The 17,728-nt window shown below is 38.7% G+C and overlaps 1 protein-coding gene across 1 annotated transcript; it reads right to left on the bottom strand.

The window, feature by feature from the left end:
• Positions 1-10,096: 10,096 nt before the first annotated feature.
• r3hdm4 (R3H domain containing 4) lies at positions 10,097-17,728 on the bottom strand. The gene is made up of 8 exons (XM_029429447.1): positions 17,513-17,728; positions 16,130-16,287; positions 15,754-15,875; positions 15,361-15,478; positions 15,188-15,273; positions 14,669-14,754; positions 13,612-13,667; positions 10,097-12,287 (listed from the first exon to the last, which is right to left on the bottom strand). Exons 1-8 carry the CDS (start codon positions 17,548-17,550, stop codon positions 12,184-12,186), a joined length of 768 nt encoding a protein of 255 aa, XP_029285307.1. The 5' UTR covers positions 17,551-17,728; the 3' UTR covers positions 10,097-12,183.

Consider the following 17,728-nt stretch of genomic DNA (forward strand, 5'->3'; position numbering starts at 1 on the left):
TTGTAGTAACTACTGTTACAGCATGTATGATAAATAAATATAAAAAGTCTGGATTCATGTGTTTTTCCACTTGGAAATAATTGAAGGAAATGAAAGATCCTGGTAAGAATGGTACACATCTTGCAGGGAAATTCCCATTTCATGTATTTATTTGTCTGATAACACTTTATACGGAGTGCAATATTTCAAGAAGCTAATTTCTAATTACTAGTAAGCAACATTAATGTTCGATGTCTTAGGGGCTTTTCCATTCTGATAATATGTCAATACTGGAAGAAACGCTTGTAGTATTAACAAATAAAATAAAATATTGAATATTGACACAAGACATCAGAGATATGTGACACAGGTAAAGGAATATCAGCAACAACCTTAAAAAAAACCCACTACTCTAAGTATGGAGGGAAAACGGGTCAAACACTACAAGTGGAACAAAACATTCCTATGTGGGTTGACAGGCTCAGATATATATGTTAGCCAAGTGCTACTTAAAGACAGGACAGCCCACGGGGAAGATGTATAAAACATTTGAACCCCTACTATATGAAATAACTACTTCTAGCTGCAGGAACAGTCATCAAACAAATTAAATGAAAAAAAATAAAGTCTATGCTGATTCAGCTGAAACGCCGCCTCTTTGGTGGATATTGACCTCGCCATGTTACAGCTTCATTTGGAGACTGTAGTATTATGAGAGCAAACATACATCTCGTGTGATGACAGCTCTGGTAGAGACACAAAAGCCATTCTTAAAGACACAAAGACAGTTGCTACTAAAGGAAAACAACAGATAGTCTTGTGTCTGACTCTGTTGTAGTTTAAATGTTATTATTCCTTTTGTTCCTTGCACTTCAATCAACACCTTTCTGACACAAAATTGACAGAAAGAAACAATACAAATGAGTTCAGTGCAGGGCTATTGTACTGGATTGCATTAGTTATGTACAGCTGCCACTGTACATCTAAATGATTTCCTTTATTTCTCAAGATTAGCTTCCTATTAGTGTAGTCACACAAACATTTCCTGGAGTACAAATACTAAACACTGTGTCAATACCTCCACAACATTTGACTCATTTTAAAAATGTCTTGCTGTTTTCTGGCTATTAGCTGCAGAAACAAACCCAACAAGTTAAATTCCTCATGTGAGCAGACTGACTTTGCCATTAAAAGATTCAGGAGAGAAGCTGCATGTCACTGCTCGCAGAGTTCAATGCACTGCTATTGTAACGCTAGACTGACGGTATGATGATAGTTCCTCTTGTGTGTGTGTGTGTGTGTGGGGGGGGAGGGGGGGGGGGGAGGTTACATTTTCATTGAATGGCATAAGCGTCCCAAACTGGATTAACGTGTTCATTTATATTGTGACTATGCAGTCACGTCAGTACATTGTGATCTTTAACAATCAAGTCTTTTGTCTGCAGAGAGGTGATGGATGAGTGGAAATCTTAGATAAAGAGCTCTGTGCATTGTACATGGTGACATTCAGAACAGAAACGGTCTCTTCTGTGCTAAATGTGGATTATAGTTTGATGTGCCTGCGCTCTGCCTAATAAAACCTCACGAGTGAGTGTGTATCATTTGGCATGGATCTGATTAAATTAGCTTTTGATTGCTTGGGCAGCCTGCCAGCGCTTGCGGACGCAAATATGAAATACAAATGGTTCAGGTTTGATGGACATGTCCGCATGTTGCAGCTGTGTGCTGGTATCCAGGCAGACAAGTACCAGGATAGATTGCGGTCAGCCGTTGACTGAAAACACAAAGCCTACAACTGTACTAGCAGCTCGGTTCAGGAGCTGCAGGGCATCCCAAAAGCTCAGACCCTTCCTTCGTCTGCTCTCGGACTGCGTCACCGTCAGCCCTGCTGGGATTCCCCCATGGCTCTAGCCCAGGCAGTTAAGTAACTTGTGAGTTTTTTCCCTGCATTTTTTGGCAGGATAACAGAGTCAAAGCCCCACGTGCCGCACAGGCCCTTCAGAAATGTAGTTTTTGGCACAGGAACAGCGGAAAGCCAGCCAAGCCGCGCTGCTTCCCACTTCTTTAAATGGCAGGGAAACTTGTGGTGTGCAGACAGCACGTGCATTGACTGAGATACAATTCAGGCAGATATTTACAGGTAGGTTATTAGTGAAACATTCAAGTGACACAATGTAGGCCTTTAGGCAAAGCCCACGGCCTCATGACATGACACATAAAGAGCAGCTTGATAAAAAGACAACAAACAGGCGTCAGACTTGTTTGTCTTGTATATGCATGTCTGTCATTAATTCACAGCCACTAACCAGTTTATTGGCCAACTGCCAGCGATGGCAACTCACTCAGTCATGTTTCTCAGAAGAAAACTGAGCAGGCTATTTGTATATTACACTTGCTACTTACAAATACCCTCGGGCTGAGATCAGGCTTGTGTGCTGACAGGAAGCTGTGTGGCTTAGGAATGCGTGTTATATAAAGGGGTCTATAAAGTAAAGGCCGATAATGGGAAATTAATATTATTATGTATTATTCCGATAATTAAATTATACAAAGCCTTTCATAGATATGGTCTATTTGAGTGAAAATATGAATGTATACAAAACAAGTTGACAAGGAAAACTCCTTTGGATACCTTTAAGAATTACATTTCTATTCTATAAAATACTTTTACCCTCTGGTGTGCATAAACTACAAGTTATGAACTTATTTTTTTAAATACAAAAGTGTGAAATGATCGGTTCGTTTATTGGTATCGGCCATGAGAAGCAGGTAATTGACTGGCTAATAACAAGACGGCTTGCTTTGAATCTTAATGTGTTCATTGAACAAACTCTACAAACATCAACAAACAGAACTCTGGAAGAAGATGAGATACGGCGTAATACACAGACTTTCGTGTGACCCTGAGTTGAGAAGATGCCACAGGGACCAGTTTACATGTCAAGAGAAGGAAAAGTCAATTTTCAAAAGCCATTAATTTAGCTTCTAGAAAATACTGCAAAACGGACATAGATTTTTTAATTTTATTTCAAGGTTATTACTTTAGATTTCTAGTTCCATCTGACCAATTATCAGAAAGCAGAAGATATTCAATGAACAAAGGTTTAAAACTTAGAAATGCAGCAAATCCTTACATTGGAGAAGCTGGTGCTTCTCCAATGTAAGTGGCCATTTTACTTTTATAAATGATTGATGATGATCAATTATTAAGGTTGTTTCAATTCATTTTCTGTTGACCAACCATTTTAGCACTGCATCAAGTTGCTCTACATTTAATCTTTTTGAATAAATTAGGTGGACGTGGAAGCCAGGAAAGACACAATAATCGAACTAAAACGTCATAGTTTAATAGACAAAATCCCGCAATGTGTGAAACTACAATATCAATATTTTATTGATTCTATTCTGACACTTTTTCAACACCGCTCTTTAAAAAAAGACTCAAAAATACGACACATCTGTCAGTTCATTAAATCAAGAGAAACAGGAAGCCTTCTTTATGTAAACCTGGTTTCATAACAAGGAGTTTTATGTATAAGGGACTGATGCATTATGCAAAAGCGAGGGTAGGCTTTTAAGACCTGAACTTGATCACCGGCCATACGTTCCTAATCCACAATAAGGCCAATCACAATGTACACGCCCCCCTCCATCCGCTGGGTGCAGCATTTCTCTCCATTGGAAACACTGCGCTGGTGCAGTTGGCCTGTGCCGGCCACAAAATACAATATGCAGTTAAATCCTGATCACTATTCAACCAATGGCTGGTGTGAACATCTAAAAGTAAACTTCCTCTTGATCCTGCTCATGTCGTTCAGATTTCTGGTGCAGGTTTCAAAATCTAATCTACAAATCACTTAATGCGTCACATTTACCAGAAAATATGTCAGAGTGCCAAGAACATTTCACATTCGTGTTCCTGCGAGAATGACACATATGAGCCAATAGCTTGTATTCTTTGTTATAACATAACAACTGAAACCAGACTTTCTATAACTGCTCTCAGAACATATATGTTTAAGGTCATTCAGAGAAAGTACTATACGACGCTTTAAAGCCAAACCAGCTTCCTGTGCTTGCACTCCCCCACCCCCACTACTTGGTAAGAAACTATAGCCTAACAACAACCACAACAAAAGTCTGTTTTGGTTGTGACTTTGAGGTTCGTCAGCTTGGCAAACCAGACTCTGCTGAAAAATACAGTCAGAAGACCTACTGAGCACTTTTTTAATCCACTTGAGATGACAAGTTTGCTGCCCCCTTCTCATGTCCACTGACGTCATACAGAGGGATATAGCAGATTTTCCCACCACCCTGCTGTAGTACTGAAGGCAGCTCTTTGTGTCCATATCCCTCCCCTGACATGTTGGACTTGTCTTGATCTCTGTCATATACTGACTGACTCTTTTATCCACCTAGTCCACTTTTGTTATGCATTTCCTCCTTCCACCAGAGAAAAACCGATACAGTCTGAAGACTTATGTGAAATTATACCGGTGTATATTAAAATGAGATAGATCTGTGCCTGTGTTAATCCTAATAGTTAGTTTCACAGCCTTAAATATATGTAGGCTGAAAATGTGTGTTTAGCTCTTGAACAGGGCTGACATTTGCAGGATTACAGAAAAGCTACTGGCCCAATTTTCATGAAACTCAGCGGAAGTTGCATGAGCCACGGAGTGGATGCAAATCCCAGGGCAGATAGGCTACACTGTTCACTTTCGTTAACATTGCGAAGGTATGCGCTCTCTGAGTGTCCTTCTAGCTATACAAAACTGTGTGACGTATGCGTGTGACGCCATTTTGGATGAAAAACAAATCAACAATGGCGTCTAAAGCAAACAACAACAACTTCGACTTCTTGAAAGTATTCTGACTCTCTGGAGTCCTCTGCAAAGGCAAGATTCAGAGCAAAAGTCCAAATTTGTGGCCTTGACCCGTACACGCTAAAGCCGTCGGATTATATTAAGGATTTAGATTCATTACCGCCGATTGAATATCCGGATATTGTGAACTACCTTGTGCTACAAACGTCGTGGGCAACCAACGCACAAATGAAGGCATACAAGAGCTTAGATGCTTATAATGTCTTTGTTTCTGGCTGGGTTGGTAGTCTTCTTACCAAACCACTGAAAGATGACAGGGTGCTCGTCCATGCCCGTGTAAATCACATTGTGCTTTTTCTTCTGTTAAATCCTCACGAGTTATGTACGACTTTTGTGGATCGTTGTTTTTGATGATTTTAGGAAATCTAAAGAACCGTTTCTCTGGGTCACGAGTAGCGTTATGACCACAATTATACACTGCGCACACGATTGCCGTTTTCTTTCAATCTTAGACGTTTAAATACAAAGAAAATTATGAAGCGTTGCAGCAACTCACACGTGAACGGGCGCTGTCTTGGTTGTGTATATCATCCAACATGGTTGACTTACTGGTTGGGAAATAAGCGTGACGTCACATGCACACGATCTATAGATGCATTTATGTGTAAGCATCACTTTAATTAATTAACATCAAATTGATGTTGGTGAAGGTGGGGCTAAATTTCCACAAATTGATATATTAATGGGTTGCTTAATCTATAATAATAGCCTACAATCATAACATTATATTTTGAGTTACTAATCTGAATCTGAAACTAGTAACTAGTAGGCTACTACAGCTGTCAAATGGAGTAAAAGGTAGGTGTACAATATTTCCCTCAGAAATGTGGTGGATGTAAAGTAGGTTACCAGCTCAATATCAAATGGTACTCAAGTACAGCACATGAGTAAATGTCTATGTAGTAAATGCTTCGAATCCATTCATAAAGCCACGTTTAACTCTGAATCACCAAACTGTCTTTGCTTTGACCCCCATCATGACATTTTATCAGACGAAACGTTCTCTAACTAAAGGCCCAATTGTAGATGCTGTCACATGAACTGGCTTATTATTCAATTTAAAGGGCAATAGGATTTGCTGATGTGAGGATGTTGTAAAACAAAAAATTGTGGGTTCAAATTGTACAGGACGTGGCGCCACCATGCATTTAAATCATTTAAAAATATTTTTAATTGCCAATTTTGCCCCCAAATCTTTAAATGCAAACACATGAGCGGTTGGTTTATCCGTTATTGGCCGTTCTGGCTAAAGCACCGGATTATATTGTCAATAATCAGCTTGTAATATTAACTGAAGTAGCGCTGCGAGCAAAGTTATGGCTTTACATTTGTGATAGTATTTTGGTTAGAACATGAAATTAAGCTAACGGTCATTAACGTTAGCCGTTAGTACACTTTTGTAAATGACATTAACGTTAAATACTGTTTAACGTTACTGTTATCTTATAACATACACGTTTTTATATTTGGTTAAAACTCGAGTTTAACTGCCGAAAAAAAGGTGTATTATACTCAAACACCGTTAGATTTTACTACAAGAAATAGTGCCATTACACTCAGCGTAGGTTAAATTACGTTCGGTGGGTGACATATGGCAGGTGAGTCCATCCGCTACCTTTGCAATACACTATTGATCAGGCGATTTAATAACGTCGCATCGATTAAATAAAGAAAAAGAAAAGCTGCGTCCTGCAAGTGCCGAGTAAAACAAGAAAAAGACGGAAGCCACACAAACGAAAATAATGTATAACACTGTATAAATAAGATAAACGAAAAAAAATATATATTTATATATATATATATATACTTACCACATCGGCTTCCGTTCGGTTTTTACACACTTTTGGACCGGAAGAAACATCCCTGTTTTCCCCGTCTCTGAAGCCAGTCTCCCCCTTTTCGATTACACACAGAGAAAAAAACCTCCAAAACGAGGAAGAGGAGAGGTGGTTCGTGTGTTTATCAGCTAAACCTAAAAGTGGTTTCATGTGACTGCATGATATCCACGCATTCGTCTTTTGCGTGTAATTGTGTTTTCAGAGTTTTGGTGTCGGGTTGAGAGCCCCGCAACGTTCAGTCAGACAGCCGGAGAGAGAGGCGTGGAGAGACTCTCCAGCCTGCACAGTCAGATCATTGGTTGACAAACAGTAATCAGATGCAAATTCCTAACCTCTGAATCAGCAGGGGCCAGCCGCCCCCCCGGAGCAGGGGTTGTCTGTAAATGCACGGGTAACAATTATAAAGTGGGCTGGGAGTAGGCGCACACATCCTCTTTTTCATGTATAGTGCTATAATTGTATTAATCTCATATCTCATTCCTATTTCTCATAACTTGTCACTTTTACACATAATCCTCTTTTTCATGTATCATAGTGCTATATGTTATAGTCTAATTTATTTATGTCGTCCCATCTAATCTTACTCCCTATTGTCATTTTATCTTCTTTTATCTTTTTATATGACTAGTGCTTTTTATTATTATTGCTGAACCAGTTCTCTCGTCGCTTTTTTTGACAATAGACAGTTTAGAAATGGGGGAGAGAAGAGAGGGGTGTGACATGCAACAAAGTGGAAAGGTGGAGATGTGTGGAGAGAGGCTGTCCAAACATGATGGATAAACTAACTAATCAGAATTCTTTTTATCTCCCTATAGTTCTTCACAGATGAACCCTTAATCTCAATTGTGAGGATTTGGTCAAACAAAAATGGGCAGGCATGTTTCAATATTTTATGACATGTTATAGACTAAAGCATTAATTGATTATTTAAGAAAATTATTTGCAGATTAATCGATAATGAAACTAGTCATTAGTTGCAGCCCTACAAGGTATGTTTTTTTTAAGAAATACTCAATACTTTCACCTCTTCAGGCTTCTAAACATCCTTCAAATTATAAATTTAAGAAGAAGTCTGCAATATATATATTTTAAACAAACAGGTACAATGTAAATACAAGTATTTGTCATGGAACTTGTGGTTATTTGTGTGTTTTGTTCACATTTTCTCTCAGTGTTGATTTTTGGTGACAGTCCCTTGGCCGAGAGCCCCTGTTCAGCAGGGAGGCTGATGATAAATGATTTGATGAGTTGGAGACTTAATTTATTAAAACCTGCGTCAAGCGCTGAAATAAATCTGCATTCAACACATTTTAATACATCATATTAAAAAAAATTCAAAACTGTTCTAGGACCCTCAGATATCCTACAGCAAGAAATACAGAATGTGTGTAATCCAACATATCTCAAAACAATACAACTTAATTGGCCCATTTCCATCTTAATCACTAATAATGTATCTTATAGTGGACAAAATGATAAAAACACATTGTAAACAAAAGACTGGTTGATTCACAGAGACCAAACCGTGTAAACCGGTAAAAACTTCACATTTTGAAAAGAAAACCGATAAATAAACTCACTGCTGGAAATAGTCTTTTCTGCCCTCATCCCACAATTGTTGACAGCTTCCAAAAGTCACCAGCCAAGTCATCTATTTCCAAATCTGATGCCAGAGTGCTGACTGGTTGGTAACTGGTTGCAGCTGCTTACTAAAATAAAGAGCTTGAGATATTTAAAACAGAAAAATGATCCTCCCTCTGCCTCCTCAGATGTAACGGGATCCAGGAGAGAAGCATATCCGTTGCCCTGACACAGTGAGAAATTAATATTAATCAAACGAGCCAGAAGCTCACTGTGGTGATGACAACTATAATTTCACACATAACATCAACATAATTAAACAGATTGATGTGTTTCAGCCGGGGTACGGTCAACACGGGGAATTACTTATCACACTATGATATTGAGCATTAAACAATGTAACAATATAGGGCATTAAAGTTTCTGGGAACGCAATAAGATGCAAAACATTAATGAGCTTTTAGAAATCATCAAGCGTCCAGATAAAATATATAGTTTAAATAATGTCAGGTTAATAATAACAGCATTTGTGCTACCTGCATTTCTTTAAGTACTTCAAGTATACCTAGTACATTACATAAACAGAAAACCTTTTCCTGTTTTTGTTTAAATATTTAGTGTTTGACTTTGTGTTTGACATTCAAATATCTAAAGTAGTTTGGGCTGCATATTTAAAGTATTCATCCTGAAACAATGAGTCGATTAATCAATTGACAGAAATGAATTAATTGGCAACTATTTTGCTCATTTACTAAAATAATTTGAAAGCAAAAACATTTCATGGTTCCAGCTTCTCAAACGTGAGAATTTGCTGCTTGCATTTACTTGCATAGTACTTTTACTTTCAAATCCTTTAAGTACATTTTCCTGATAATACTTACATACTTTTCATTGCCGGACTTTTACTTGTAATTGAGGATTTTTTTTTTTTAATTGTGTTTTTTAGTACTTTTACTTAAGTAAAGGATCTGAATACTTCCTCGACCCCTGGTGACAGCCTGTATTTCTTTGTGCTACTACGCCATCTGCTGCAAAGTCAGAGCAAAACCCACAAAGCATTTCTGTCAAACTAATGTACAATGCCACTTCTTAAACTTTACAAAATATATATTTTAAATAGTTAGAGGACATTTTTATGTTAATATTCACTCAGAAATCTCTCTAAAAATAAATGATCTAGTTATCTTTTTATCACATCAGCTTAACATCTTCTATTAATCCTCATTAAATTTGTTTCTGGTACTTCTATTTCATATTTCATATAGTGAATATCGCTTGATTGCAAATCTCACATCTAAGAAAACTCGTTAAGTTACATGTTTTAGTATCTAATATTGCAGTTTATGCTCACTGCAAACTCTTAAAGGATAAATGGTCATAAAACAGAGACGTTCTGCAGTCTACTCAATTTCCTATTTAAGTAATAGATACAACACAATATCTCTATATAAGGGGAGACACTACAGGTGAAATGGGTAAACATAATTAACTAATTATTATTTGCATTAAGACAATTAATTTTTTGTATTACAAGTTCTCAAATGTTATGTTTAAATATGCAAATGGGGCATTACCTAATGCTAACTTTTGGTGAATCTAGAATTCTACAGAGGTCAATAGACAAAGTTGCACAAAAGAAAACCTAAAATGTGTGTTTTGGATGTTTTCTTTCCACTAGTCTGAAAGAAGACATCAGTAAAATAGCCCAAACTCTAAAAACTGACCAGTGCATGAAAAAACGATTTCCCCCCTGAATTCATTACAAAAGTAAAAAAACGCAATTTGGAATTAAAAAGTACACAATAGAATAAATATCTGAAATTCTTTAATAGATGCAGTGATAATTATAAATAGGTACTGTAGCACACACATATAATTAAATACACAAACATGTTTAAGTCTAGTGTATAAAGCTTTCAGACTTTTTTAGGCTTCTCATTCCAAATGTTGGCACAAGTCAATCATCTGAGTTCATTTTATTACAGCACAACTACTTCTACTTGTATTTAAAAAGTTGGCAGCGCCCCGCAGTGCAGTACACGATCAAAGTGAGTTCATGTTGCAGAAATTATACAGTACACAGGAAATTACAGGCGAGATGAACTACGTGACATTCAGAGTGAGAAGTTGCGAGCCTGAGAAGTGTCATTTCAACGCAAACAAAACACGCAAACTTTGGTTGTCGACAAAATGCACCAGGTCAAGTTTTGTTACACTGCCGACGACAGTATAAAAAGAAAAGCGTGGATACGATTGTTTCGTTTCCAAAATCCAAGTCAAGTACAAATGTAGAAATATATGTACAAAAGAAACACCATAGAAACTTGTATTCATAAGGCAGACGTGCTGTTGTAAATGTTAATGTTGACACATACCCGAGTCAAAACTCAGCCGGTTTTTACCATCAAAACAGCTTAAATGTGGTTATTTTTATATGTAACACATCAACTGCACATACAGTATGCTTTAAACCATATTATACGTATATGTAAAAAAGAGGCTTTTAATGTTGAACTTGTGTGTGAAGAGTAGAGCGAGTGAGCAAGAAAAACATGAATACATCTAAAAGTACAGGCATATAGGCAGTTTTTAACTATAGTATAGTTCCTTAACTTGTCTTGGATTATTGACTGAAATAACATTTACACCTCGTCTACTGCAGTGTGCAGTGAGAGCAGCGCATCAGCAGTCTGTGATCTGTTCAGCCACAGTGCTGCCGTACAATCATGAACTTTAGCGTGTACGTGGGGAAATAAATCGTTACTGGTTCGATACAGATATTTCGTTTGGTTCAAATGTAAGCGTATCCTTCAGATGATGCTGGTGGAGATGAGGTGATACGACTGGACAAAGCCGGCACAGAAAGATACACAGGAAGAACAATCCAAAAGAAATTGTACCTTAAGAGGGATTTTCTTCTCACATATAATTAGCAAAACATTACTTCCCAAACAAACTATTTCATTCTTTACCTACGATTATGATTCTGTGCATATTATCTACAGCTTATTAATGTTCATGCTTCACACATCCCCACTTGCACATATCCTACAGGCTAACCCTTCAGGCAGTGATGCATTTCCTGATGCATTCCTCCGTCTTAGCACCTTTGCAAAAAGTCAACACCGAGTCCTCGCAGCCTGAACAGCGCTGCACAGATGAGACGTTACACAGATGGGTTTCAAGTCAGTTTTCTTTTTTAGGTTAAAATTGTCATTACATACTGTTATGAATTTGACCTTGGATAATGTATTTAGTAATAAACTAATCATGAGATGAAGATCAACGACATCTGTGGGATGCTTGAGAGAGAATGACAATGGTTGCCATTGTTTTTTTAAATAAATTGTATCAAATGTAATTTAGTTGTATTATGTATCCCTTATTGTGAGTTCGACATCAAAAACCAGGTTGTGAGATTCCTACATTCTTGAAGTTAAGAATCAATAATCCTCATTATTATGTTAATGGATTAACTTAAAACTTGGGAAAGGGAATACATGTACTTCCCACACAGCTCCAGGATGCTGCACTCAACTTATTATACACCAGAAAACGAATCAAGGAAGAAAAACAGCTTGGACAACATAAAATGTAAAAGTTGGCCGGAGGATGATGCAAGAGAGGTCGTGTTGTCGAAAGGAAAAGCAAGTTGTACTTTTCCAACCAAATGTATCATTTTGCGTGTATACCCGTTTACATACAGGGGTTGATAAACTCTCACTTGTTTATGGATAAAATGAGTGGAACATTTCATACAGAAACCAGCCAGTGCTCTGTTTTCTGAGCTTGGCGGACATTAACCAGACATGACAAACAGATTTATCTACATTTCTCGGAGCTCCCGTCTGCAGCTGAGCCGCGCGGAGGAAACGGGGAAACATTGCACCGTCCTGATCTCAGCTCATCTGCTCCAAGTGTGCAGACAGCAGGAGACAAGGAGGCAGAAACTCTTCTTGTTTGTTCACCACTTCAGTCTGACGGGACCCGTTGTAGTCGGTGCCTGAAGGTCCAACAAAAAAACAAAACAGACTTTAATCATTTTCATGTGACTGGAAAGCATTAAGCTGGCATCCAGCCAGGCTGTGTAAATACGATTATGCAAAGAGAGAATTATCTATAATTTGAATGAAATCGTCTTGTTCAAAAGCTTTAATACTTTTAACTGTTTGTGTGCTTCGGTCATGTCTATCAGCTTTTGATGGTCAATGTTTTCCTCAGTATCTTTGTGGAGAACAGTTCAGATATTCAGTGGTAAATCAACATCAGTCCTGATCATAACTACCGATTCATAATTCATAATAAACATACATTTTTAGAATGTTAACCCTTTAAATGCCCGTTTGTTTACCACTGCTGTTTCTTTATTACACAAACATGTAATTATGTTCTGTATACTAAATGCCAGGGGGATTTTGTTTCACAGTCTAAGATATGCCAATGATTAGCAACAACGTTCATTTTGAATCATTGCATCAAACACATAACACAGCAGCAATGCCCCCAGTGGAACCCAGGGAAGTATTTGATCCATAGGACAAGCATGAGAAAATGTCTCAATCTGCTGGAAAACAGTAAAAACTACAATTTTAAAGCCAAAGCTGTAAAAGCCTGATGCAATACAATGCATGATTGTATTCTGTAATGGACATGGGATTACAAATTGTGGTTTAAAATGAGTTTCAAAGGGGACAGTTTTGTCCTTAAAGATCTGAGTGTCTTTTGGTTTAACAGTTTATTATAAACTTATTATAGGAGCTGAAACAAGAACAAAAGAAAGCTCACACCCTTGGCAAAGGTTACGACACATGCATTAACACAGCCAACAATGAAAAAGCCACAGGCACAAGGGTTAACAGCACAATCTGCATAATAGAGAGAGAGAGAGAGAGAGAGAGAGAGAGAGAGAGAGAGAGAGAGAGAGAGAGAGAGAGAGAGAGAGAGAGAGAGAGACAGGCAGACAGACAGACAGACAGACAGACAGACAGAGAGAGAGAGACAGGCAGACAGGCAGACAGACAGAGAGACAGACAGAGAGACAGACAGACAGAGAGAGAGAGAGAGAGAGACAGAGAGACAGGCAGACAGACAGACAGACAGAGAGAGAGAGAGAGAGAGAGAGAGACAGGCAGACAGGCAGACAGACAGAGAGACAGACAGATACTTTATTAATCCAGAGGGAAATTTAGGGAACTGCACACAGATGGAAAACAACTTTGATAAATGGTTGTCCAATGCTCAAAAAGCATTCTCCGTCATATTTAAGGTGGAAAAGCACCGACTAGTCTGATAAACACTGTATATGTCCAATATTTGTTTCCACTCACTTGCAGAGACGAGGTCCATGTACTGGCAGACGGCGTGCAGCAGCAGTCTCTCAAAGCTAATCGACAAACACAAACAGAGAAATTACTTTCCCCTCCTCAGTGTGCTCTAACCACTTATAGAAGCATCCAGCTTCTCAGCATAGTTTAATAAAGTTAGTCTATGTGTGACTTTAATGCAGATTATTAAACCATTTTTTCACATCTTATTTTTGTTGTGTTGTATTTCCTGCTTCTGCGATTGCTCCACTTCCTTGTGTAGATCATAAAAGTTTCATGTAATCTAATATAAACAGGTTTTCCAGGTGAGGAAACATGAACAGGATGCAAAAGTGTTGAAACAACACAAAGGGGGCTGCATTGGTGCAGTTGTGTTGTTTTAGGTACCAGTGAGACGGGAAATACGAGCCAGGAAGCTCAGTTAGTTTGAGTAACACATCCATGAGCTGGAAGGCTTATCAGATACCAAAATACAGCAAGGCAGTTTATAATGCGGAGGACAGGATCTGAATCATCTTCCTTAATGTAACTGTTGGAATAATGTCGGGCTGCTTGGGAAGAAAACATCTACTGTGTGTGGATTGGAGATATTGGAACTCAAATATGGCCTCAAATAGTTTATCTTTATTATAATATCACTTATTTCAGTACTTCCCAGTAGTGGTTAACAATAATTACTAATGACTAAATTAATTACATTAATGGGACCTGTACCCGGATGAGCAGCATAAAATGGATAGATGGATTAACCAGTGAAAAATGATTCATTCATTTAAAATGTTGGCTTAATTTGACACTTATTTCTTACCGTGAACTTCCTCCTTCAGCTAACAATAGTGAGTGTTTGTTACAGGTCTGAGGGTGCTGACTGAAACTCACACTTTTAGTTTATAGGTGTTTAACGTCTCCTGACAATTTTAGGCAAGAAATGAATATTAAAGACTTCTGTATATTAGTTTGAAGACTTTTGAATACTTTCTAAAGGTTTCTTTTTGAGGAAATTGAATTGAATGCTTTTTGAAACCTGCAGATAAGCTGAGTATAGAAAGAGTGTTTCTACCTGCTGGCGAGGTTGGTTGTGTAAACTGAGTGAGACTGAGCGATGAAGAAGCTCAGAAGGTTTTCCTCAAGTATTTCCAGAGTTCCCTGTGAGGAGAAAAAAAACCATATTGAGCGGCAGGCAAGAGGTTCAATCTTTAACACAATCGTGTGTTCTCAAGCGTGGTTTCTGCTTGAGCCAAATACTGAACCTCTGCGGGCTTTTCTGCCGAGTCATGGTTGTGGTTAAACCTGTTTGTCATTTGCGAAAAATGTGGAACAGCAAGTCACTGTTCTGACAGACATCAACGAGGAGAAGGGAATATTTTTGCGACGGTGACTACGAGACAACAAGCTGGTGAAGCCTCTGGGTTCGATGCACAGCAGAGATGCTGGAGGGACAAGTCCACCAGTTATCATATCACCATATGGACCGAGAATGAACAAGAAGATGAGGCTTTGCCATAAAACTTTAACTTCAGCTCAAAGCCAGTGTGCGTACGTAGTCCCCTACCACGTACGTAGAAAAGACGACACTCACCATGGGGATTTGTTTCCGTTTGAGAGTCGCTCGCAGCCTGCGATCGATTCTCTGGAAGCAGTCCTGAGCAGTGAAGGCAGGATTTACTGTGAACAGATGAGTGACGGTCAGACAAACAGCCGCACTTAAAAACAACAACCGGCGTACAAACAAGCGCAGAATGAGACGCTCACCATTCCTCTCGTCTTTGCGGAGCCGGTTGACGGTTTTCTTCTTGGCCTCCTCCTGCTCCAGCAGAGACAGCAGCCTCTCCTGCTCCTCACCGGAGCAATTCATGAAGTCATTCCACGGCTAAAAGAACAGAAGCATGAGAAGTCCATTTTTAAACTAATACTTGTTTTATTGAGTGTTTTTAGATTTGATCAAGCTTTGATCTTCGAAGCAAGGCAAGCTCTCTGGCTTTTGAAAGGATTTCAAAAGATAAAACTTCCACCAAAACTCAACTGTCTTAAAACTTCCTTTAGTGCTGGGAAGAAAAGCAGAAAAGCCAAAACCAAGACGGACCTAAAGGCACTCCTGCAGCATTACTGAGCAGCAAAGTTTAAGTCTAGCTGAAGACAATTTACCTCTATGTAGTTTCCGTTGGTGCAGGCTTCAGTGAAGATGGATGGGATCGCCGGGTTACTGTGAACTTCCAGATCCTCTTTGGAGCACTCATCCTTCTCAAGAAGATTAGCAAGGAATTGTGCTGATTTTCAGAGAAGAAGAGAGACAGTGTTGATATGAGCAAAACTTCACCGACAGATTTATGAATTTAAAGAGTTGATTCTTAAGATAAAAAAAACATACTTTTGTGGCATTGGCATTTTTTGTAGCAAAAACAATTCAATGTAAATGCTCTTTTCCATTGTTGAAGGCACACATACTTTAAGGCTTGTTTGGCATTGCTCATCCTGCAGTGGATGACAGCATCTTATAAATCATCTTATAATAAGAGCTTACTGTTCTCCTGACGGCGGAGGCTCTTCTTGCCTTTGCCTCGGGGAGTGAGGTCAGAGTTGCGGATGGCTTGGTTGATAAAGAAATGCTTCTTTTTGGTGGGAGACACTCGCTTGGCCGGAGAGCTGGGCAGGGAGCTGCATTTACGCTCCTCTATCAGGCTGCGAGAACAGAGGAAAAGATGCCAATTTAGTCACAAAAATCCTCAAGGGGAAGTAACAGCTCCTCAGATCTGAATGATTGCAGTTATTTTATGTAACTGTGATTATTTTAAATGTCCTAAAATGTATTTAACAATGACAACTGAGAGTAAAGTCATACACAGAAGCCTTCAGCTGCACGTTACAAATACACAGGAAGTAGACAGGCTGATAGTGACCGGCACAGCACAAGAGAAAGCGCTTTTCTCAGTACACAGAATCTGGAAAAATACTTTTGTGTGAGTGGGTCTCTTCGACAATAGTGTACTGCCTAATTGCTGAATAATGGCGTGAAATGGTGCATCTATGCAAACATGCAGTATATCATTATAACAATCTTATTTGGCATTTTATCCAAGAAAGAAGGGGAGTACACCAAACAGCTAAAGTGGCTGTGAAAGGGGAAGTTGGCTACTAAAACACCCGTAAACAGTTATTAAGAGCTTTATAATGTATAGTTCTCCTTTACTGTAATGTGCTGCATCTATATTTATCTCTGCAGTATTTTTAAATGGGTCAAAGAAGTAATGGCACCCTGCAGGAGCTGCAGATGTAGGTCAGTGGGTGTAGTGCGAGGACTCTGCAGGTTTTCTGCCTGTCAGTTGCCATTTTTAGCCTGCAGATTGTTAGCATCACTACAGCAATTTAACATGATGTAACCTCTGCCTGGGATAATAATGAGGTTTGTCCAAAAAGAGAGAGCATAAAATGTACCTTTGACATGTAAACCTTAGCAAACGTTAAACTACGTAACCTGGCAATGATACAGTCATTATATGTTTTAAATATAAACAATATGTTCCCTCTCAGTTCTGCTATTTGATATTTACACGTTTACAAGGAAATCTCTACATAATCTGAATAATCTGTGTGGTAGAAAGTGAGAAATGCACCCTGGCGTGATTTAACTATGACTTTAAAGACTCCACCACAAACAACATAATCCAGGTCAGCTAGCTGGTTAGCTGCCAGCTGTTAAAGGGCTAACACACAGATAATTACACCCCACAGCCTGTTAAACCATAAATACTAACGTCAACCAAATTACCATGATCAGCAAGAGAGCTGGCGGGATTGCAACTCATCTAAGCCCGTTTACATCGCTACACGGGATATAAATGGCTATTTAACTGGAGTTGTATTTCAAGCTAACGCTAACTAGCATGCTAACGTAATTATCACTCACATATAATCCTGTTCTTCATTATTTGTTAAAACGACCATCTTATTCCTGCACAACAAACGGAAAGAAGACAGGTGCTGGATCTGTACGGATCGTGTAGAATAAAATAAACACAGTTGAGACGGAAAACAAAGTTTAACAGTAAATTTGTTTGGCAGGTGATGTTGTGAGCAGCTAGCTCTTCGGCTGTTAGCCTGACAGTGAACACAGCTGCTGCTG

This window comes from Cottoperca gobio, chromosome 4 (genome assembly GCF_900634415.1).
Source record: "Cottoperca gobio chromosome 4, fCotGob3.1, whole genome shotgun sequence".
Classification (NCBI taxonomy): Eukaryota; Metazoa; Chordata; class Actinopteri; order Perciformes; family Bovichtidae; genus Cottoperca; species Cottoperca gobio.

Bases quoted from the DNA above. Each gene is read 5' to 3' on its own strand.
- r3hdm4 (XM_029429447.1), bottom strand. From the start codon at position 17,550: ATGGTCGTTTTAACAAATAATGAAGAACAGGATTATAT. The intron at 16,288-17,512 runs GTGAGTGATAAT...CTGTTCTCGCAG, and splicing joins AATGAAGAACAGGATTATAT to CCTGATAGAGGAGCGTAAAT. The intron at 12,288-13,611 runs GTGAGTGGAAAC...TTGGACCTTCAG, and splicing joins CATGGACCTCGTCTCTGCAA to GCACCGACTACAACGGGTCC.